A 23,801-nucleotide genomic window follows, 5' to 3' on the forward strand; every position below is an offset into this window, starting at 1 on the left:
GTAAAGCCACACCATGAAGGTGTGGGAAAGAGTAGTGGAAGCTAGGTTGAGAGGAGAGGTGACGATCTGTGAGCAGCAATATGGGTTTATGCCAGGAAAGAGCACCACTGATGGAAAGTTTGCTTTGAGAATGTTGATGGAGAAGTATAGGGAAGGCCAGAAGGAGTTACATTGTGTGTTTGTGGATTTAGAGAAAGCTTATGATAGCGTGCCAAGAGAGGAGTTGTGGCATTGTATGAGGAAGTCGGGAGTGGTGGAGAAGTATGTGAGGATCGTGCAGGATATGTATGAGGACAGTGTGACAGCGGTGAGGTGTGCGGTAGGAATGATGGACCGGTTTAAGGTAAAAGTGGGATTGCACCAAGGATCGTCTCTGAGCCCTTTCCTGTTTGCAATGGTGATGGACAGGTTGACGGGCAACATCAGACTGGAGTCTCCATGGACTATGATGTTCGCAGATGACATCATGATCTGTAGGGAGAGTGGGGAGCAGGTTGAGGCGAGCCTCGAGAGGTGGAGGTACGCACTGGAGAGAAGGGGAATGATAGTCAGTCGGAGTAAGATGGAGTACATGTGCGTAAATGTGAGGGAGGGTGGTGGTATGGTGCGGTTGCAAGGAGTTGAGTTGAGGTGGGGAAGGTGGATGGGTTTAAATACTTGGGATCAACTGTCCAAAGTAACGGAGAGTGTGGGAGAGAAGTGAAAAAGAGAGTGCAGGCAGGTTGGATTGGTTGGAGAAGAGTTGCAGGAGTGATTTGTGACAGAAGGGGAGCTGCAAGAGTGAAGGGAAAAGTATATAAGACGGTGGAGATAGTGAATCTGGAAGTGGGGTGGATCAGTAAGGATGAAGTGAGGATTGTGAGGATTTCTACCGTGAGCAGTGAGACCAGCTCTGTTGTATGGTTTGGAGGCGGTGGCACTAACAAAAAGACAGGAAGCGGAGCTGGAGGTGGCAGAGTTAAAGATGCTGCGATTCTCGTTGGGAGTGACGAGGATGGATAGGATAAGAAATGAGTATATTAGAGGGATAGCGCAGGTAGGACGGTTTGGAGACAAAGTGAGAGAGGGGAGATTGAGATGGTTTGGATATCTGCACAGGAGGGAAGCGGAGTATATCGGGAGAAGGATGTTGAAGATGGAGACGCCAAGCAGGAGGAGAAGAGGAAGGCTAAAGAAGAGGTTCATGGATGCGGCGAGGGCGGACATGCGGGTGTTGGAGTGTCAATAGAAGATGTGGAGGATAGAGCGAAATGGAGACGGTTGATCCGCTGTGGCGACCCCTAACGGGAGCTAGCCGAAAGAAGAAGATATATATATATATATATATATATATGTATATATACATATATATATATATATATATATATATATATATATATATATATACATATATATATATATATATATATATATATATATATATATATATATATAAATATATATTAGGGTGGTCCAAAAAATTCGAAAAAAATAGAATGTTGCTCCACAAGCTTAAAATTATTCTGATATGATCCAATAACGCGCATACATTTTTTTAGCTTGATTCGAGGTGATTTAGAGGTCACTCCATATGACGACTTTTCGTATCATGACTTGAATAAATTAGGGTATGGTCAGGTACGATTACTTCTGGATGTCCGAGGTGGAAATGGAGTGCATTTTCGAACTCCATGGGGTCGATTTACTCTTCGAAATGACTGCACCCGACATTGAATTCACTACCATTTCGAAAATATGACCAAAAACAAGATTTATCATTACTGGAGTTGAGTAACTAATCCTACTCATTTCGATATTTTCGAATCTATAATTAATTTGTCGTCCGTTTAAACATTTCTTGGAGTAAATCGACCCCACTGAGTTCGAAAATGCAGTCCATTTTCACCTAGGAAGTTCAGAAGTTTACGGATTCGCATCTCACCTTACCCTAATTTAATATAACTTGTACGTGCCCGTAAAAAAAAAAAATAATAATAATAAAAAATAAATAAATATTCCAACCGCGAGCAAGAAACAACAACCACACAGACCGTTTCTTCGCTCTCGCGTGCCCGTACGTGCATGGCACGGAAGTTCGCATATCACAGTTACGATGATTCGCAATTTAGGTTTTAATGGCCAATTATTCAATTAGTGCCAACGTATGTTACCTTCTCGCAATGTCGTCGCAAGGAAAAACAAAAAGAGAAGAGAAAAGAGAAAAAAATTTACTTCCTGCTTCGGAGCATACCAGCACTCTGATGTTTCTGAAATTTATGCACCATCTAATATGAAAACGATCATAACTTGGGGCATTGTGTTGATCTATAAATGTGCATAAGACATCGAGAAATTATTAGAATACACGAAGTCATCACTATCCGGAAGCCCGTACATTGTAACCTGTAATGGGGAATACGGCTGAGCTTCCCTTCCCCCATCGGCCACGCCCACGCAACAACATGTCTTGTCATTGGTTTGGTAAATAAATGGCCATAACTTGGGAAGCACTTGTCCGATTAATATCAAACCTTGAAAAGGCACTCACTCAGGTCCCCAGCAATATATCTGGCAAGTTTCAATTAGATCGGACCAGTGGTTGTCGAGAAACAGCGGTCACACACACACACACACACACACACACACACACACACACACACACACACACACACACACACACACACACACACACACTGCTGGACGTTTCGATAGATAATAACTAAATAAATAACTAACATATTTTTCGTGAATCATTGAATCTAAAACACTGGATGTTGGGCCGGCTAGAAATAAGTTCAGGCGGGAGTGGAGACAGCAATAGAGGCGAAGATGATTGTGGTATTTGGTAAATGAGACGAAATGTTCTAATAGTTTGTAATTCCATTGATTGAAAAATTAGGGTATGGTGAGATGCGAATCCATACACTTCTGAACTTCCGAGGTGAAAATGGACTGCATTTTTGAACTCAGTGGGGTTGATTTACTTGAAGAAATGTTTAGACGGACAACAAATTAATTATAGATTAGAAAATATCCAAATGAGTAGGATTAGTTACTCAACTCCAGTAATGATAAATCTTGTTTTAGGTCATATTTTCAAAATGGTAGTGAATTCAATGTCGGTGCAGTCATTTCTTCTAGTAAATCGACCCCATATAATTCGAAAATGCACTCCATTTCCATCTCGGACATCCAGAAGTACCCGTAATCGTACCTGACCATACCCTAATTTAACCAACTCATGAAACTAAAAGTCGTCATATGGAGCGACCTCTTAATCACCTCCGATCAACTTAAATTTTTTATGCGCATTATTGAATCATAGTGGAATAATTTAAGGCTTGTGGAGACATCTGATGGTTTTTTTTTTTGCTGTTTTTGGACCACCCTAATATATATATATATATATGTATATATACATAGATATGTATATATACATAGATATGTATATATACATAGATATGTATATATATATATATATGTATGTAGATATGTATATGTATGTAGATATGTATAGATATATACGTAGATATGTGTATATATATATATATATATATATATATATATATATATGTAGATATGTAGATATAAATATGTATGCAAACATATATATATATATATATATATATATATATATATATATATATATATATATATATATATATATATATATATATATATATATATATATATATATATATATATATATATATATATATATATATATGCAAACATATATATATATATATATATATATATATATATATACATATACATATATATATATATATATATATATATATATATATATATATATATATATGTATATCTTCTTCTTCTTCCTCTTTCGGCTTGCTCCCGTTAGGGGTCGTCACATATATATATATATATATATATATATATATATATATATATATATATATATATATATATATATGTATATATATATATATGTATATATATCTGCCTTTTTAATATCCAACAAAAAATTAGTATATGCTCCAATGAACGTGAGTTTTTTTAATATAAAGGATAAAACTAAACCATCTTTTGATATTTTGATGCATCATTAAAATATAGGTTATAACAATAATATTGGATTGAGCTTTGCAATGAAAATTGTGGCAAAACATCAGTGCTGGAAAAAGAAAAACAGCAATAATGTTGCTATCCCAGGACCAGAAACCATCAATCCAGGAATGTGTTTGAAATATTGTTTATGACATCAGTGGTAAAGCATCATGAAGAATATGCTCCTTTCTTGAAGTTCAGGAAGTCGGAATGTTTATTAGTTTTCGGTTTTTGTTATGTAGTTTTGTAATATTAGTCCTGTCATTGTCTGCTCAACCATGTAGTTATTGTCTGTCCTATTCTCCCCACAAACCATCTGACAGCTATGAGATTGAACACTGGTGTCACCTACTTCAGAGACCACAATTCAAGAACAAAGTGGGTGCAGGATGTGTGTCCATGGATTCTGCCAGGTATGGTGATGATCCGGAATGATGTGGGAAGAGGCCATGACCCTTAAAACTGAGCTGATTCCAGCTGCGCAGCATGTGTGGGCGAGAACCATGACGGGGAGATATTCCATTGGGTGACATCAATCAGGCCATTCCTCAGAGCTGTTCTGGTAGATTTTTCATAAAAAGGAACTAGAGAAAGAAAGGGTCAAGGGGCCAAGAGGGCATGTCAAGGAGCTGAGAGGTATTGGCGAGAAACTAGATTATGTGGTCTCAGAGCCAGAGAAGACATAATTCTAGGAACAGAGAGTGTTGATCAAGCCTCTAAGGAAATTCGGTGAATTGAACTTCTGGGGTTCAAATCTTGGTTCCAGTGCAGCCTGTTTACTCAACCAGAGTATGTGGCCTTACAGTTCTGAGAATGACTGACTCTGCAGGTACGAGGTGTGAATGTGCTAGCACACATGGAAAACAACAACTTGTTTTTGTCCAGTGCTCTGATACTGTAAGAAATATAATTTTTCCTTGTTCATTTCTGTCTATAAAACCGTGGCTCATGGGAGAGTGAAGTGACAAGGTAAAGGAGCAATGTACTAACAATGGGACCACAGTTGGACAAAACGAGCAAGGGAATGAATGAACAGGAAAAGAGAGAGGCGAAAAGGAAACAGTAACCCACAAGTAAGAGGGTTTGATTAGGTAGGGTTTTATATTTGAATATATAGTTGAGGCTCAAGGAAGAGCTCATATACTGAATGTATCAGGACATCACAGGAAGGGAAAAGAACAGTAGAGAGAGAGTGTGAAATGCTAACAGCAGAGTAGAAGGCCAGGATAGAGGGAGACTTGGACAAACAAAGGGTGTGGGGAGGGATGGGGGTTGGAGGGGGCAGGAGAGGATGCATGGGGTGGACAAGATGGATACAGAAAGAAATACCAAGGAGAGAAAACTGCAAATTTGGATGGAGGAGTGATTTGGGGTGGGGTTAATGAGGATAGAAAGGATCATGGTTTTGTATTGGGGATGATCTGAGATGGTGGTCAACAGCCATCTTAAAGACCTGGAGGGAAGAATGAGGTTGAAGACGATGTGGAAGTTGTTTCCATAGGTAGGAAAAAGAGGAACGAAAGAGTGGAGGCGAGCAGTAATTCTGAATTTATGTAGTTTCAGGAGAAGAGGGAAACTGGCAGATGTCATACACCCTGCAGAATCCTGGAGGGGACAAGGCATGGAAAGGGCAGAGGGTGCAGCACCAGAAAGGAGGAGATATAAGACAAAGAGCCACCCACCTTTCTGTGATGTGAAAGTGATTAGCACAGAGAGTCAGAGAGTCAGCTTCGGTGTGGGAGACTCCGATCATTTTGAAAGCAGATGTTTCCACGGCATCAAGCTGAGCAAGTTGTGAGGCGGGGGCGCCAGCCCATAGGGGACAGCACTACTCCATCAAGCTGTGGAGCCAACCATCCATCCATTCATTTGGACCATACTCTGTACCGAGTATTGGTGCTGCCAAAGCAGTCTCCTGGGCTATTGGGCACAATCCTGGACGGGTCGCCACACCAAGCAGGATACTCGAATGGCTCAAACATCTCAGTAAGCTGGTACTCATTTTGCTGACCTCGGAAGGATGACAGGCTGAGTCAACCAAACCTGGTATTAATTCAACAGCCAAGCGGAATTTGAACTCGGGACCCTCGGATCTCAAGCTCACCACCCTAACCATTAAACCAAAACCAGGTATAAGCTGTGGATGAAGGTCTTGGAAGTAGATAAAAAGTGGTAGGCCCAGAGATTCATGGTCTTCGCACGTTTTGGGTTTTCCAGTTGTTGGGCTTCCTGGTTCCGGAATGTTGGGTTTTCCTGTTCTGGGTCGATGCGTGTTGGACGTGGATATCATTGTACTACATCAAAGCTAAATTTTCCGGACCAGATCGGTCGAATTTTTACGTCCGCCACCGAAGGTGAAGGAGGTTATGTTTTCACCCCTTTCTGTCTGTTTGTTTGTTACTTGCAAAATCGAAGATTTTTCAAGTATATTGGTCTGTCGATTTTGTTATTCTCTCTGTCTGTCTGTCTGTCTGTCTGTCTGTCTGTCTGTCTGTCTGTCTGTCTGTCTGTCTGTCACCGAAAAGTCAAAATTTTAAACCGATCTTCACGAAACTTCACCACATGGTAGAGTTTGTCATAAGAAAGAAGCTTATTGTTTTTGAGGTCAAAAGGTCAAAAGGTCAGAGGCCAAAGCTCAACAACTTTGGTGAGATTTCTAATATCCTCAATTTTCATGTGATTGACTTGAAATTTGAAGAGGATTTATATTTTAACTCACTGAATTCAACCACCAATTATTTTAGAGGTCAACATCGAACAAAAGGACAACTTAGGTGAGATTTCTAAATGCCTCAATTTTCATCTGATTGACTTGAAATTTGAAGAGGATTTATATTTCATGTGAATGAATTCAACGAGCCAATTATTTTTGAGGTCAACATCGAACAAAAGGTCAACATAGGCCCAAGGTCAACAACTATGGTAGTATTTGTAAAATCCTCAATTTTCATCCGATTGACTTGAAATTTGAAAATAATATATATTTCAGGTCACTGAATTCAACCACCAATTATTTTGGATGTGCAAATAAGCCAAAAGGTTCACATTTCAAAAATTGGCAATTTTCATCCAATTCACTTGAAATTTGAAGAGAATATATATTTCAGGTCACTGAATTCAACCACCAATTATTTTGGAGGTCCACTTAAACCAAAAGGTTCGCATTTCTAAAATTGACAATTTTCATCCGATTCACTTGAAATTTGAAGAGGATTTATATTTTAGCTCACTGAATTCAACTAGCCAATTATTTTTTGAGGTCAACATCAAACAAAAGGACAACATAGGTGGGATTTCTAAATTCCTCAATTTTCATGTGATTGACTTGAAATTCGAAGAGGATTTATATTTCATGTGAATGAATTCAACCAGCCAATTATTTTTGAGGTCAACATTGAACAAAAGGTCAACATAGGCCCAAGGTCAACAACTAAGGTGGTATTTGTAAAATCCTCAATCTTCATCTGATTCACTTGAAATTTGAAGAGAATATATATTTCAGGTCACTGAATTGAACCACCAATTATTTTGGATGTCCACTTAAGCCAAAAGGATCACATTTCTAAAATTGGCAATTTTCATCCGATTCACTTGAAATTTGAAGAGAATATATATTTCAGGTCACTGAATTCAACCACCAATTATTTTGGAGGTCCACTTAAAACAAAAGGTTCACATTTCTAAAATTGACAATTTTCATCCGATTCACTTTAAATTTGAAGAGGAGCTGCATATTTGGTCATTTAATTCAACCACCAATTATTCTTGAGGTCAAATTTGTTTGATTAATTTTGCAAGTGTCATGCGTGCTCTGCACGATGTCTTCTTGTTTGTTTGTCTCTTTGTTTGATTGTCTCTTCGTTTGATTGTTTGTGTACAGTATATCTCAAAAAGTTGTGGACAGGTTCGGTATATGACAGGGACGAACTGCTTAGATTTTGGTGAAGATCCGCATCCAGATCCGACTACTATAATTTTTTAAGTGATTCTTCACCATTGAAAGATCGGGCTAAAAACTATATATAGCACAATATCTCAAAAAGTTGTGGGCGGATTCAGGTGAAACTTGGTGGACATGTTGGGTGTGTGACAAGGAAGAATTGATTAAACTTTGGTGAAGATCTGGATTCGGATCCGGATTTGACAATTTTTTAAGTGATTCTTCACCATTGAGAGATCGGGTTAAACCGATATATGGCACGATAGCTCAAAAAGTTGAGGACGGTTTTGGATAAAACTTGGTGGACAGGTTGGGTGTGTGACCACGACGAATTGATTCGATTTTGGTGAAAATCCGAATCCGGATCCGACTACTAGAATTTTTAAAGTGATTCTTCACCATTGAGAGATGGGGATCAAAAACGATATTTGGCATAATATGTCAAAAATGTATTGGGAAAGATATGTTCTCGTGGATGAAGCATTATGTGGCGGAAGTATGCGCTCTACCGAGTGCCCTTCTAGTTCTGTTATATTTTCGCTCTGTGTTGCTGTTTGGGTTTGTCCAATTTTCCGTGTAAAACTGTACCTTATTATTTTGTATTATCGAATTAGTGTCCCTCTGGCTCTGACTAACTTGCCCAGGCCTCAGTTAGTCAGAGTGCAAATTCTGTCTCTGCTCTGACGCTCCCTGCTTCGTTCCGCTTCCTTTCCCTCAAGTATTGTCCTTTAAAATTCCTAAACTTTATCTGATTTCCCCTCCTCACTTCAAAAAATAATAATAATGAAATACAGCACTTTTGAAATGATGTATGAATGCGAAATGACGCATTTTGCACATGCGCTGTGTGTGTTTTTACAGTGATTCTGTTTGGCTCGATGGACACTTTCAACCTGCCAATCCGAGCATAAAATGTGTAACTTAAAATAGTCTTTTAAACATAGTTTTCAGCATTTAAATGTAAGAGTGGCAATTTCAAGATGATGAGCCATAACTGTTGTGTTCCTGAATGCCAATCAGACTAGCAGAATATCGGAATATGAGAAACATCCTTGATTGAGAGGTGTCGGGTTTGTACCGCTAATGTGAGTACACTGTGGCTATAGCGCGCATGCGTGCACGCGCGCACACACACACACACACACACACACACACACACACACACACACACACACACACACACACACACACACACACACACACACACCCTAATCCAGATACACAGTACGTTCACCGGTAACAATCCATCATGGGGTTGTGTAACTGTAACACACGTCCCTCCATTTGGGCCTTCCACCAACCCATATGGTCGGGGATTTGCAGTACGAGCAGGCGAGTTGAGAAAGTTCTACAAGTCTTTCATTGTGCAGAGGCACAACCCTTTCTCTCAGGAAATTTTACAAGTATTTCTGGCTTCTTTCAGAATCTTGGTGAGCCATTCCAATTAACAATCCTTATCCGGACACATAATATTGTTACAAATTTGGAAGCCTTGTGCACACAGACAGACAGCGGTCCTTATAGAGCAGTTATTTTGATAAGTGTGTGTTTATAGTTAGGGCTCCCTACCTGTGTCTAATGGGAATTACATATATGCGCTGTGAACTTATTTTGATAGAACTTATAGGATGTTTTTATAACAACCACAACACCAACGACACCTGTCTTCACTTCCTCCCACCACCCGACACCGACGCCATTGCCTACGTGCATGTCAGCACGTACGTGGGCGGAGTTCACGAGGACCTGACGTCGCTCTCGCCCAATCAGGAAGATGCGAGCGAGTTCCCCGAAGGTCGACGAATAGGCGCAGGCCACGCACGAGCGAACCACGCCCAAGAAGACGATGAAGGAACAGGGAACAAATAATCTGCACCCCGTCTTCTCGAGCGTGGGTTCTGCCGCTCTGCTCGTCCTGTCACTGGCGCTGGTCGGATCTCTCTCGGCGCTGGCACTTCTCTGCCCTTGTCTCGTCGCTGGCTCTGGGCTCGTCGCAGCGATCCCTCACCTCGTCTCACCACCGCTGGATTCGGCTGCCCTAGTCCGTTCTTTGCCGACTGGTGCTCCGGGAAGGTGTGGACGTCGAGCCGCGCGAACGCGGCCAGGTAGCCAGCCACGTTCTCCTCCCTCAGTTCGACTTTCCTCTGAGCGGAAGGCATAATAAAGACCATTTTGGGTCCATTTCTTTGGGTGTGTGTCTGTCTGTGGGCCCATCTTTAAGTAGAAACTGGATAAGTGCTTTTGCTTGTACATTGCATTTCATTTCTTATAATGGGATAACTCTGCTCCTTACGTGCTCGCCACTGCCCCCCCCCCCCCATTATAAATAAATCCCCTGTCAAATGTTTCAGCTAGTTTCTGTGTTTCTTTAATTGGCTTAGCACAGTGAGTGTTGGGAAATTTGGGAAGCGGCAAATTGTACATTTTTACCGACGGGACCTCAGTAACCATCCGCTCGGGTTACTCACGGGTCGAGCACGCATACGGCTCGTCCCGTACGAGTGCCGTCGAGGGTGTGAATCCTCGGTAGCTCGCCACGTGGGCCTCTCGGTATTTTGAAGTTTGTCAGATAACCCTGTCTCAAGTGGTTGATTTATTGACGATTCACGGTCCTGTAAGGGACCCGTACCTTTCAGAGTTTTCCGAAAGGTACGATCTAGATTCCGGGTGTTCGGTAGAGTCGACCCTACTGCTCCACCTAGCGGTCGTGCTCGCAACCGACGCCCGGCTCCACAACAATATATTTTATTTCAGCCAGAACAGGTCAGTTTTGCCGGGGTTTCTGCACATGTGCACTGAGCATTTTGGGGCAGATTACCTCATTTCGAAAGTGCCACATTAAAACTTAATTTATTCCACTCAAAAAAAAAAAAATCATGAACTCAACCAGCCTATACATCCTTCTGCCTATACTTCCTGTAATGTCTGCATTTTATTATTTATCCCTACTCTTTCTCAATATCTCTAAATTGGATCTTCATTGAATGAAATGGTTCTTCCTTTAAAAGCTTTTAACATCTCAAAATGTTTCACTTTCCTTATTTCTTTGTCAGGAATAACCATATTCTTCTGAGCAATTCCTCTTCTTCTTCTTCTTCTTCATATACTTATTCTTCTTATTCTTCACCACAAGGCTAATTTCCCAAACCTGTCTCACTCTGAAACACTTGGTACATAATCCCGCCTCCCATTACTGCAGAACCACTTTTTTCTTGCCTTCAACAACTATACATTCCACTGCTCTCATGATGTCTGTCTCCATATATCGAGATTGGGAATATTGAAAAGATTAGTTTTGAGAACGTGTCTGAACATGACAATCAATCTCTCTTCACGTCCATTAATGGTGTAAACACCTCCACCACATCTCTTACATACCCACGCCTCTCCAACCCTACCCATCATCCCTTCACTTCTTGTCCCTCCTTTCTATACCTACCTCACCCCACCCCTTCAAAGCTTCTCCCTTGTCCCACACCATTCCAGCTTTCCCCCAATCCCACACCCTCTAAGCCTTCCCCCAAACCCACCCCATGCCAGCATTCCTTCTGCCTCATTCCCAATCATCTTCCGGTTCTGGGTTTGGAGCGTCGAGAGGTCTCCTAAGGGGCTCTCTGCTGACATTCTCAAAGTTAAGTTTCCTATCGTTATTTGTCCCGTTTTAACTGTTTAATTTTCTCACCTACATGTTACTGTGTGTTCCTAGTTCAGTTTTGTTTCAAAAATCGTGCTATTTTGTGAGTTTTTGTCGACGTTCTTACCGGGTGTTTGAGGCCTCGGCCTTGGCCTTGGCTTAAGGCCTACCGGTTCTCCTCGGTGTTTGATCGGTTTTTTTTGTTTGTTTTTTCTCCCCATTACCTTCAATTTCTATCCTCCCCACTTTCCTAATGTCCCCCATTCTCCCAACTAATCTCTCTATTTCTTATCTTAAAAAAAAACAACAACAATATGCTAACCTTCTCCCAATTCTGCTTCTTCCTCTTATTCTTCCTCCTCCTCTTCTTCTTCCTCGAATTTTTCTACAACACTTCCATGACCTAATCTGTTGAAAACTCTCTCAAACATTAATAATAATAACAAAAACAATCTTATAATGCTTCATCTTCCTCTCTCACACACGTGGTACTCCACTGTTTCATAATGCACTACTCTTCTGCTATTTTAATAGACTGCTCTCATTTCGACCTGTCCTTCATTCCTTGCTAAAATCTCAAACTGTTACAGCATTTCTTCTCTCCATTCTCTGAATTCGCCTTTATTGCATCCATCAAGAATTGTGGTAAATCGCATCTCTGACCTAAAACTTTAAAAAAAACCCCAGTTTGCTATGAATGTTCGCTTTCCATCAATCATTTCTTTTTTTTCCAACTTCAGTGCCAACTCACCCCTCTCACCCCTCACTCTCACTCTCAAAGCAACCATCCCACTCTTCTCCTTCCAAGCCTCCCTCTCACTTCTCTCAAAAATTCCCCCCTCACCTTTCTCCCACCTTTCATCCCCCTCACTCATCCTTCTCAAAGTTGCCCCCCTCTCATCCACTAAGCTGCCTCCTTCCACTTCCCTCTCACCTCCATCTCTTCAAATTCTCAACTGCCTTCTTCCCCCTCTCTTGTTCCCCCTCTCCCCCAGCACCACAGAGCCTTTTCTCCTCCTCATTTGGCCCCTTCCCCTAGCTATTCTGCAACCCCCCACACTCTTTCAATAACCCTCCTTACCTCCCCCCCCCTCGTCCCTTGTCCTCCCCTTCCCCTCCTCCCACACCCCCTGCACTCAAAGCCTCCTCCCCTACCTCTTCATTAAAAGTGTGGACCTCAAATATCCGGGGTCTTCGCTCAAACGTTTCAGATCTTTCCAGACAGGCTGCCACTGACAAACCAGACATAATCTGCCGAACAGAGACTTTCCTCTCCCAAGACGTGTCTGACTCCCAAGTATCTCTCCCCGGTTACTCGCTCCTCCGGTATGACAGACCTGAGCCTCGTCCTGGTGGAGGTGTTGCCCTCTTCATCAAAGACTCTATTCCTCACTCTCCATGCACTGCTCTCACTCCTTCACACCCCCAGGAATACCTCTGGCTACGGCTTCCCCTCCACTCCAACCTCATGCTTAGATGTGTACTGTACCGTCCACCTAACAGTGATGACTCCATCTACACCTCACTATCCGAAAACATGGACCATCTTCTATCTTCTCATCCAAACTCTCTCTCTCTCTTCCTCTTATATGGTGACTTCAATTGTCATTATGCCAGTTGGCTAGGTGTGGGTACCTCTCTCACCTGTCATGGCACCTCAGCAAAAGCTTTCTGCGACTCATTGAGACTGACTCAATCGGTCAACTTCCCGACCTGGATCTCAACCAATGGTACTCCATCTCTTCTGGATCTGATTTTGACAAATTTCCCTGACAATATCTGCTGCTCTTTCTCCGCTCCAATCGGTTCGTCTGACCACGTCCTTGTCAAAGTGGACATCTCTCTGGCTGTTATCAGAGAGCCACCTCAGCGCCGTCGAGTCTGGCATTTCACTCAAGCCGACTGGCAGGGTCTACAAGCAGCCATCAAACATATAGACTGGTCTCCTATCACTACTTTCTCAAACATCAAGTCATGCTGGGAATTCTTTCAAAGAAACTTGCTCTCCCTCATGCACAGATTTATCCCCTCTCGTCTTCAGTTGTCCTACCCTTCCTCCCGCCCTTGGTTCACTGAAGCTTGAGGTGAGGCAGTTGTCCTGAAACAACTTGCCTTTGCCTCATGGAAAGCAAACCCAACTGAGGGCAATCTCAGTTCCTTCCATAAAGCTCGGAACAAGTGTGTATCTACCCTCAGGAGAGCCAGAAAACAACATCTTTCTCATCTCAAGTCTGAACTCTCAAACCTCTCTTCCTCCTCAAAATCCTGGTGGCATTTAATCAAATATGTTTCTGGTGTATGTTCCCCCTACATCCCCTCCCTTACCTCAAATGGCCGCACTGCTGATACCGCACGTGAAAAAGCTGAATGCCTATACTCTGTGTTTGCAGCTAAATCTTGTGTCCTAAACCCATCACTTTCTCTACCCACCTTACCCAGTCGCACCCAACTGTCCCTGGACTCTGTGTCCTTTTCTCCTGACAAGGTGGAGAGCTTGCTGTCAAACCTCGACTCAGATTCTGCAACCGGTCCAGACGGCATCAGCCCACGTGTCCTCAAAGCCTGCTCTTCTGCTCTTGCTCACCCTCTCTCTGTTCTATTCACCCTCTCATTTGCCCAAGGTCATCTGCCATCTGCTTGGAAATCTGCTAACATCACTGCCCTGCATACAAAAGGTGCAAAAACAGATCCCTGCAACAACAGACCAATCAGCCTTCTCCCAATCATCAGCAAGGTTATGGAATCCATCGTCGCTTCAGACATGAAATCCTTCCTCTTCTCCAATGGCTTGATTTCCGATCATCAATTTGGTTTCAGACCAGGTCACTCTACCCTGGATATTCTGCTTCTGCTCTCCCATCAATGGATGGAGGTCCTCAATGCCGGACAGGAAATCTGAGCCATATCCCTGAACATATCACGTGCTTTTGACACAGTCTGGCACCCTGCACTACTCACCAAACTCTCTTCCCATGGTATCCAAGGCCATCTCCACTCATGGCTCGCAGACTTCCTCTCCTGTCGCAGTCAACATGTGGCCCTAAATGGAGTTCTTTCATCCCCTCTTCCTATCCAGGATGGAGTTCCTCAAGGTAGCGTTCTAGGCCCTGTTCTTTTTCTGGTTTTCATCAATGATCTCTCCGACTCTCTGGAAAGTCCTCTATATCTCTTTGATGATGACTCCACCCTCTGCTGTTCCATCTGTCATCCCTCAGACCGGCAAGCAGCAGCTTCTTCGCTCACTGCAGATCTGGATAAAATCACAAACTGGTCCAACACATGGAACATGACTTTCAATCCAGACAAATCTCACACTCTCACGATGACTCTTCGAAAGGACCGTTTAGAAACCCCCCCCCCATCCACTTTCTCAACAATCCTCTGGAAGAAGTCTTTTCTTTCAAGTTTCTGGGTCTCACTATCTGCCATGACCTTTCCTGGTAAAGTCACATTTCCAACCTCGCCTCCAAAGTCAGTCGCCGATGGGGAATCCTCCGTCGTGCAAAGTCCTTCTTCGGCCCTCTTGAGCTCCTGACCACTTAAAAAGCTTTTGTCCATAGCCTGATGGAGTACTGCTCTCCCCTCTGGACTGATGCTCCTGCCTCCCACCTTTCTCGGCTTCACGCTGTCGAAACCAGGGCATTTAGGATCATCGACATCTCCCGCAATGAAGCTGAGTCTTTGGGGCTCTCACTCAATCACCGCAGGTTGGTCGGTGGTCTTTCTGTCTTCTACCGTCTCCTCTCCAGCCTTGCCCCCCCCTGCTCTCTCTGCGATTTGTCCCCACCACATTTCCACAGGGCGCTCAAGGTCCGACAAGAACCCCCTTCTGGTAAAACTACCAAAATCTCGAATCACTGCTCACTTTCACTCTTTCATTCCTCTTTTTCCCCACCTTTGGAATAAACTCCCTCACTCTATTCTTTCCCATTCTTCCCTCCAGGCTTTCAAGCAGCTGTTCAGCACCACCTCTTATCATCCCCCATCCAAATCCTCGATCTTTTGTACCCCCGATAATCCACCGAAGTCCACTTCCTTCAATTCCCCTGCTTTCCTTCCTGAAAGTCCCTGTAATGTCCATCTTCTCTTCCCCATGTTCCCCGTCCCATCCCTCTCCCTTCCACAGATCTCCTAATGTGTCTGTTCCCCACTGTTTTGTCCCTCCCACTCCCGCCCCTCTTGTCTCATGCCCCCTTGCTGTGCGTTGTGTGTTCACTCTCATACGAGCCTCGACACAAAAAAAAAATCCTCACTCCTTTCCACATTCCTACACTCTGCCAACAGTGCCTCATCCCGTCCCTAATGTGTGGACCTCAAACATCTGAGGAAACCACTCCAACCTGACAGATCTCTCCATCTAGACCACTACTGATAATCCAGACATCATCTGTTTAACAGACTCTTTCCTCCCACAGGACTTCCCTGACCCCATAGTGTCTCTCCATTGTTGCCTCCTCCAGTTTGATAGGCCTGAACCACATCCTGGTGGTAGAGGTTACATCAAGAACTCAATTTCTCATTGTCAGTGTACTGCTCTTACACCTCCCAACACCCAGGAATACCTTTGGCTGCAACTTCCCCTCCGCTCTCACCTCCTGTTTGCCTGTGTGTTGTACCGTCCTCCAAACAGCGACTGCAGTTGCATCTCTCTCAGACAACATGGCCAAACTTTTAACCTCTCATTCTCAACTCTCTCTTCCTCAAATGTGGTGTTTTCAACTGTCACCATCGAATTGACTGAGTGTTATTACTTCTCTCACCAGCCATGGCACTTCAGCAAGGGAATTCTGTGACTCCATGGGACTGACTCAACTTTCCAACCCAGATTTCTGCCAATGGCAAATACTCCCTTCTGGACTTGGTGATGCCCAACTTCTCAGCTAATGTATCATGCTCCACCTCTGCTCCAATTGCTTCATCTAATCATGTCCTTGTGAGTGTCAACGTCTTTCTGGATGTTTTCAGAGAGCTGCTTCAGCACGGGCAAGTCTGGCAGTTCACTCAGGCAGATTAGCAGGGACTGCAAGCAGCCATCATACTTCAGGACTGGTCTCATATATGTACTGCCCCTGATATTACTCAGCCTGGGAATTCTTCCAGAAAACCTGCTCTTGCTTATGCACTGATTCATCCCATCTCATATTCAGTTATCCTACCCTTCTTCCTGCCCACAGTTGACTGAATCATGTGGTGAGAAAGTTTCCTCGAAACAACTTCCTTCTCTTCCTGGAAGGAAAATCGGACAGAAAGCAATCTCAGCTCTTTCCACAAAGCCCACAAGTGTGTGTTCACTCTCTGGAGAGCCAGAGAACATCTGATCAACCTCAGGCTGAACTTTCAAACTTGTCTCCCTCCTCTAAAACTCGATGGTTCCTTGTTTAAGTTTGTCTCTGAAGTATGCTCCTCATCCATCCCTTGAAGCATTTAAAAAAAATATTTTATGTCATTGAAAGCTTTTAAAGTTGGTTCAATTTCGAGGAATATTAGTTCAAATAGGAGGTATTGAGAAAGAAAGGATAAAGAACAGAATGAGCATGCTCACTATCTGAGGTCTTCAGGGGTAGGTCAGACATTCACAGGGATAACCTTAAGGCCCGGTCACACCTTGACGTTTTAGCCAACGTATGCCGATTTTTGAATTTTTTTTCTAAAACGCTGGCACACGTTGAATACGTTATGGGTAAGTTTTGATAACATTGAGAGCACGCTGAAAAACACTGCCATACGTCGTTGTACGTTGGCTTTAAACGTTGTACTTTTTGGTTGTCCTCAAATTTTTTCATGCTTGAAATTTCACGACGTATGCCGGCGTATGACTCACACGTTCCGCTACGCTGGCCACAAGTTGTATGCACGGTCTGCGATCATTGACAGCCGTCAACACATGCTACTTGTAAGTTAATCATAAGTTGAGACACGCCAAGGTAATGTTTAGCGTACCCGAAACTTATTTCTAACCTATGATTAACGTGTTGTTGGCACGTTACGCAATCGTTGCCACACGTCGACAGACGTTACTTTTAAGTTACTCATAGGCTGAAAGACGTCGGTATAATGGATCGTCCTTGCGTCAGCGTCCACGGCCACGGCCAGGACACTTATTTGCAGCATTCTTCAAACTTTTCTTCGGCATGACGAGGATGTTCACACTTCGATGTCTAGCTTGGCTATGATTCCTATTGTCCATCGGCGGCGTCTATTTAAAATAGTCGAGTTTGAGCGTTTTAACACGTTCAGAAGAAACGCTTCAAATTTCAAAACCCCAGCGTCAAAAAACAAAGGCGAGTGACAGCAATTTAAATCGTTCATTGTAAACAATGAAAATAGCTGAGTGGTACCGTTTAAAAGTCGTTGAGTGTAAAAAAAATCCAATTGTTGAGCGCAAGCGTCTACTTTCAATAGTGGGGTTTGAGCGATTTAGCACGTTCAATAGACACGATTAAAATTTCCGAGCGCCAGCGTCAAAAAACAAAGGCGAGTGACAGCAATTTAAATCGTTCATTGTAAACAATGAAAATAGCTGAGTGGTACCGTTTAAAAGTCATTGAGTGTAAAAAAAATCCAATTGTTGAGCGCAAGCGTCGACTTTCAATAGTGGAGATGCAGCCATTTAAATCGTTGAGTGGCAGCCGATGAATAGCAAACCCCATGTCACCGGCAAAGATAAACTGCCGCACGATATGGATAAGTTAGGCTATCGTTGGGCATAGTTTGTGAACGCTGGCTTCACGATAATTATTCGTTGGTATATCGTATCTATAAGTAATCAAAGCGCTCTATGCACATTATTAGTTCATTGTGCATTTGTCCAACCCGTTATGAATAGACCTAAATCGTAAAAACAAGCTATAGCTCATTGTTGAAAAAGCCCCATAAAAAATTAGCCGCGAAGAACTTCGAACAATGGTGAAAAGATGTCTCCTACCCGTGGACACGCGGACGCAAGGACGATCCATCATAACCCACACCCTCCCCCTCACACTCACCTACTACTGCCAACATGAACAAACTACTACTAATACTAATACTAATACTGATACTGATACTGATACTGTTACTGCTGACATGGACATCGACTCAAAAAGGACTCGAAAACACTGTTGGGTTCCCCTTTTATGAGCAGCATTTTTATATACCAATTCCCAAAAACGCTGGGAACACGTCTTTATATGGCAGTTGTAAGCTAGAAACACGTTAATTTTTTTTTGTCGACCGGAAGACGTCATTGGAATACGTCTACATACGTCGATGTGTGTTGGGACTACGTACAGAATTGGTTCAAAGCACGTCAAACATAAGTTATAAATAAGTTTCGCGTAAAAAAGACATTACCGCGACGTGTTTCGACTTATGAGTAGCTTATAAGTAGCCTTTGTGGACGTGTGTAAGCGTCCAAATATCGTGTGTAAAACATATCCCCATCGCATGCGGAACGTGTGTCATACGCCGAGTACGTCGTAAAATTTTGAACATGTTTAAAATTTCTTGACGTACTCTACTTACTACGACGTATGATAGCGTACTTTAGCGTTCTACTCACGTATACAAAACTTACTCATACCATATTTGACATGGCCCAACGTTTTAGACACATTTTTCTTAAGTCGGCATACGCTGGCAAGATCGCCAAGGTGTGACCGCGATGTTGACACTTCCATTTCTACGGCAGTTATGATTCGAATCGTTGTGCGTCAGCTTTTTAATAGGCTACGTCACGACATCGTCGGCGATGCGTGCAACGCGCTATGCCTAAGTTAGACTATCGTTGGGCATCAGTTGTGTCGGCCGACAACAGGTTCAGCATTCGTTGGTATAAGTTATCTATAACACAACGAAACGTTCTGTGTCCGTTACCAATGCGTTATACATAAGACCAAGTCGCTATGAATACGTCCGAATCTTTAAAAAAAAAACATCAAAAGTTCAACGTAAGCCAGCGTTTTACATACATTTTAATACGTTGCCATCGCTGGCTAAAACGTCAAGGTGTGACCGGGCCTTTAGTCACAAGGATATTCACCTTTTGCATAACTGGTTCTTTGCTCATTCCATTCCCACACAAATTGTTCAGTTGATCACCACATTGCACTTACTAACTGGCATAGATGTTGCTGCTTGGTTATTCTTGCAACAGAGTTGGAATGAGCCGACTCATTAAAACCGGGTTCATGACAATATCATTGAGGAAGTAGAAATGCATCATCTTCTGTTGACACAACAAAGTGACTGCACAGCAACCCCTCACTTAAAGGGAAAACTGTACTTCCTGTCTACTTTGTACAGATTAAATTGGAAATGTGCTTATTAAGTAAATATAAGATATTTATTCTCTTCCATTTGTATTGTGAAGTATGATGAAACTTACACCATTATACAAATCATGCAGCAATGCACCAATGACCTCCTACCTGGAAATATTCCCGAATGTCATTCACGAGAGCAGCGCCAATTACTTCAGTATGAACCGTTGTTGTTCCTGAAACATACCGGTAATACACATACACGAGGAGACAAGACGAAATAGGTGACAACTTGAAAACACATAATGGGGTGTGTGGATAAGGCATTTACGTTGATCGGTACGCACCATTGATCGAGTACAACAGCAACTCCCCTGATGCATCCTCTCCTTCTCCAAGCAAGTTCAGCACAACAATATGCCTTAGACCTGCACATAGCCATGTTAATACCTTTTGGATACAGGCAGTACAACCATTGTTCATGTATAACTGTCTGATTGCATAAATGGACAATATATATCAACAACAAAAGAGCAGCAACAAAATCACTTTTCAAATGCAAGTTAAAGGGGACAACAACTCATATCTTAGAATCATAAGAATATATTTGTTATTTAAGATTGCAATGTGGGAAGTGAAATCAGCAGATGATGGAGCTGGGAAGAAAGCGTTCATTTTATCATTCATTCCGTGTCAAAACAAAGCTCGACAAAGTGAAGTATTTTGATAAATATGGTGGGGATAAGTCAACAGAAGTGTTACAACACTTGTTAACTTGTTACAACACTTGTTAACAAGTAAGTGTTACAACAGAAGGATGCATTTATGAGCCCAAACACCAGATTAACCAAAGTATGTAATTTCTGATTGTTTGACCATTTCAAGGCGGAGGAGAAAAGTGCTGACAAGTTGAAAAATGGCGAAACAAGGTGGCATCTGTTTTTAGCAATCTATTATGTATTACCTTTACTCTGATTGGATTGGAAGACCACACATTTATACAAGCGATGTAACCAAAAGAGACAAATCGATTGGAAGAAAGAGACATACCCAAGACACAAGCTTGTCCATTCAAAGCATACATCTGTTGCTGATATGCCCAGCTCTCGTATGATGGTGCAGAAATGACAAAAAGACGTCTGCGCCACCGGAACCTACAAGTAAACAAAGAAAAACTGAACATTTCTGATGACTCCAACAATTTCACTCCACCCATTATACAGTTATCTCTACATCCATTAATAATCCCCAAATGCATTCCAAACTCTCAAGGCTTCACCTAGCCAGGAAGTTCTCAAGAGAGGAAGGCTGCTGTTCCTGTTTGCAGGAGTTCACAGTCTCCTTTTCCATCACCATTTCTCTGAGACGAGAGGGGAATGTATCGACGAGATCAAAGATGGCTTGCACCCCAATGGGAACTTCATAGAATTGCTGCAATCACACACAGAGCAAGGGAGATCATTACCTCCACCACTGTAGATAGATGGAGGTTATATATTCATCCCTGTTTGTTTGTTTGTTTGTCTTTGAGCAGGATATTTCAAAACGTTGTGGATGGATTCGGACAAAACGTGGTGGGCAAGTTGTGTGTGTGACAAGGACAAATTGATTATATTTTGGTGAAGATCTGGAACCGGATTTGGATATTGTAATTTTTAAAGTGATTCTTCACAATTGAAAGATAGGGCCAAAAAACGATATATAGCACAATATCTCAAAAAGTTGTGGACAGATGAGAGTAGAGCTTGGTGGATGAGTTGGGTATGTGACAAGAATAAGCGGAATAGATTTTGGTTCAGGACTGAATGCAGATCCGGCCTATCAGTGGGTTACAAAACGTAAACTGTTCAGCCTGGTGGAGGTATGTGCCTCTACTGAGTGACGTTCTAGTTTTTCTCTTGCTTTGTCTGACTTGGGTCTGTTACTTCATCTTATACCAACTGTCCGATTGCATCTCTCATGCACTGCAATAGTTGTTAAGAGGAAATTTTGGACATTATCTTCAAATTATATTTGTTGTTTCACAAAAGTAATTTGTATACCCTCTGACCAAAGGTAACGTGGGGCACATTTTATTGACAATGTATACAACCTTTGTGAGTCGCCGTTTCACATTTCGTAGGCCCAACTCATTCCCTAACCCGAGTCTTAACCTTAACTTCTAACATCTGCTTCCAGTTCACGATAGTTTTAAGGGAGAATCTTTGCCATTCCTCACATAGTGCAGCTTCTAGTTTTTCCAGATGTTGTGATCAATATTGTCGGGCCTGTAATTGAAGTTTCAACACATCCCACAGACCCTGCCATCAGAATTGAACAATACGTACTTGGACCCATCGCTTCACAAAACTCGTTTCCAAATTTAAAGGCCCCAGGATCCTGTGATTGCATCTCATTGCAGTGACAAAAAAGAGGCTCGATGAACTGTATCAATGCTTACCTGACATCCCAATAACTCCCAAAACACGATTATCATTTCATGGAAGTTTTAGGTGATGGACGAATTAAGTCTGTTTTATTAAACAATCTGTGACAGGCTTCTCCTTCTTTTTTGATGATGCAATTTTCAATGGTATTCTTGATTAACGATCATGGTTGGTGTTGCCTTTAATCTTTCACCTCACACTGATGTTCCTTCATAGTTGATTTCGGTTTTGCTCGGAAGGTTAAAATGTTCCTCATGGAGGTGCTCACTATCTAAGAGCCGATTAATCTCCTGAATGCCATTCATTCCTTCCTATGTGGCATACTTTCCCTGAAAGTGAGCAAAGAGACCATTCACTAACTACTTCTGTTGTATCCTGTTGATGGCATTGATTTTGTGCAAATATAGCAAATGCATAAACAATTTTCACAACTGGAAAGAGGTGTCCTGTGATTTCTGGTGGGTTAGTGTGTTTTATTAAATGGTAGACAATCCTAAAGTCTTGACACTATGTCTGGTTAATGGTGTGAAACACACCCCTCTTCTGTATGCTCGCCCGTTCTGCCACAAAGTACTTGGATAAGGAGCAAGTACAAAAGTATGTACATGTAAGTCATGCGTTAATAATTTATCCAACATTCTTTCTCGATTCCTGGTAACTGACCTTTACTTTGAGGTCGAGATCTGTCAAGGCCATGAGGAATTCACCATCTGTAAGGCCATACATTTGTCGCAGCTTCCAGGCCAAAGTCCAATGTCTGGGAAATCTGCTGGATTGAGTGGCCAAGGAGGTGTCGTCCTCTGTCAGGGAATATCAAGTTACAGTAACTACTTGAAGACAAAGTAGCACACAGCACACCTTGATACATTATAGCAATCACACAAAAATGCATTTTACTTCTATCAAGATACCTGCAGTACTGTAGTTGGTCTTTCCCATGTGCAAATGTTAAAATAAAGTTCATACTTTATTTTTAAAATGCAACATCAAGCATTCTATTTAATCAAGACAAGTATGTTAACTCCCTTGATATTCAATGATGGTCAAGATCCATCATCAATTAAAAGGTGCTAATTTTTAATACGAAGTTGAAACTTATCCCTCAACATATCACGTGCTTTTGACATGGTCTGGCACCCCGCCCTGCTCACCAAACTCTCTTCCTGTGGTATCCAAGGCCATCTCCACTTGTGGCTGTAGACTTCTTCTCCTGTCGCAGCCAACATGTGACCCTAAATGGAGTTCTCTCATCCCCTCTTACTGTCCAGGCTGGAGTTCCACAAAGCAGCGTTCTGGGCCCTGTTCTTTTTCTGGCTTTCATCAATGATCTCTCCGACTCTCTGAAAAAATCCTCTTTATCTCTTGGCTGGAACCGTTCCCACATTGATTCATGACATGGGCTATTGGGCACAATCTATGAATTGGGCACATGGTTGCCAATGTGAAGGAATAACTTGAAATCAGATATGAAATGTCAGGCAGGGATTGAAATTTTGCCAATAATGTGTGAC

The 23,801-nt window shown here is 42.4% G+C and overlaps 1 protein-coding gene across 6 annotated transcripts in view; it reads right to left on the reverse strand.

Annotated features, from left to right (window-relative positions):
* CCDC80 (coiled-coil domain containing 80) overlaps positions 1-23,801 on the reverse strand; it is a 183,117-nt gene that overhangs the window by 5,963 nt on the left and 153,353 nt on the right. For all 6 annotated transcript variants that reach the window (XM_085896799.1, XM_085896800.1, XM_085896804.1 and 3 more), the window contains 5 exons: positions 22,954-23,090; positions 21,144-21,295; positions 20,915-21,018; positions 20,212-20,292; positions 20,033-20,100 (listed from right to left, as the gene is read on the reverse strand). In XM_085896799.1, coding sequence (XP_085752925.1) covers positions 20,033-20,100; positions 20,212-20,292; positions 20,915-21,018; positions 21,144-21,295; positions 22,954-23,090 — 542 coding nt within the window. The remainder of the gene's footprint in view (positions 1-20,032; positions 20,101-20,211; positions 20,293-20,914; positions 21,019-21,143; positions 21,296-22,953; positions 23,091-23,801) is intronic.

The sequence above is a fragment of the Eptatretus burgeri genome, chromosome 10 (assembly GCF_056783735.1).
Source record: "Eptatretus burgeri isolate ZD-2024b chromosome 10, Ebu_testis_v1, whole genome shotgun sequence".
NCBI classification, from domain to species: domain Eukaryota; kingdom Metazoa; phylum Chordata; class Myxini; order Myxiniformes; family Myxinidae; genus Eptatretus; species Eptatretus burgeri.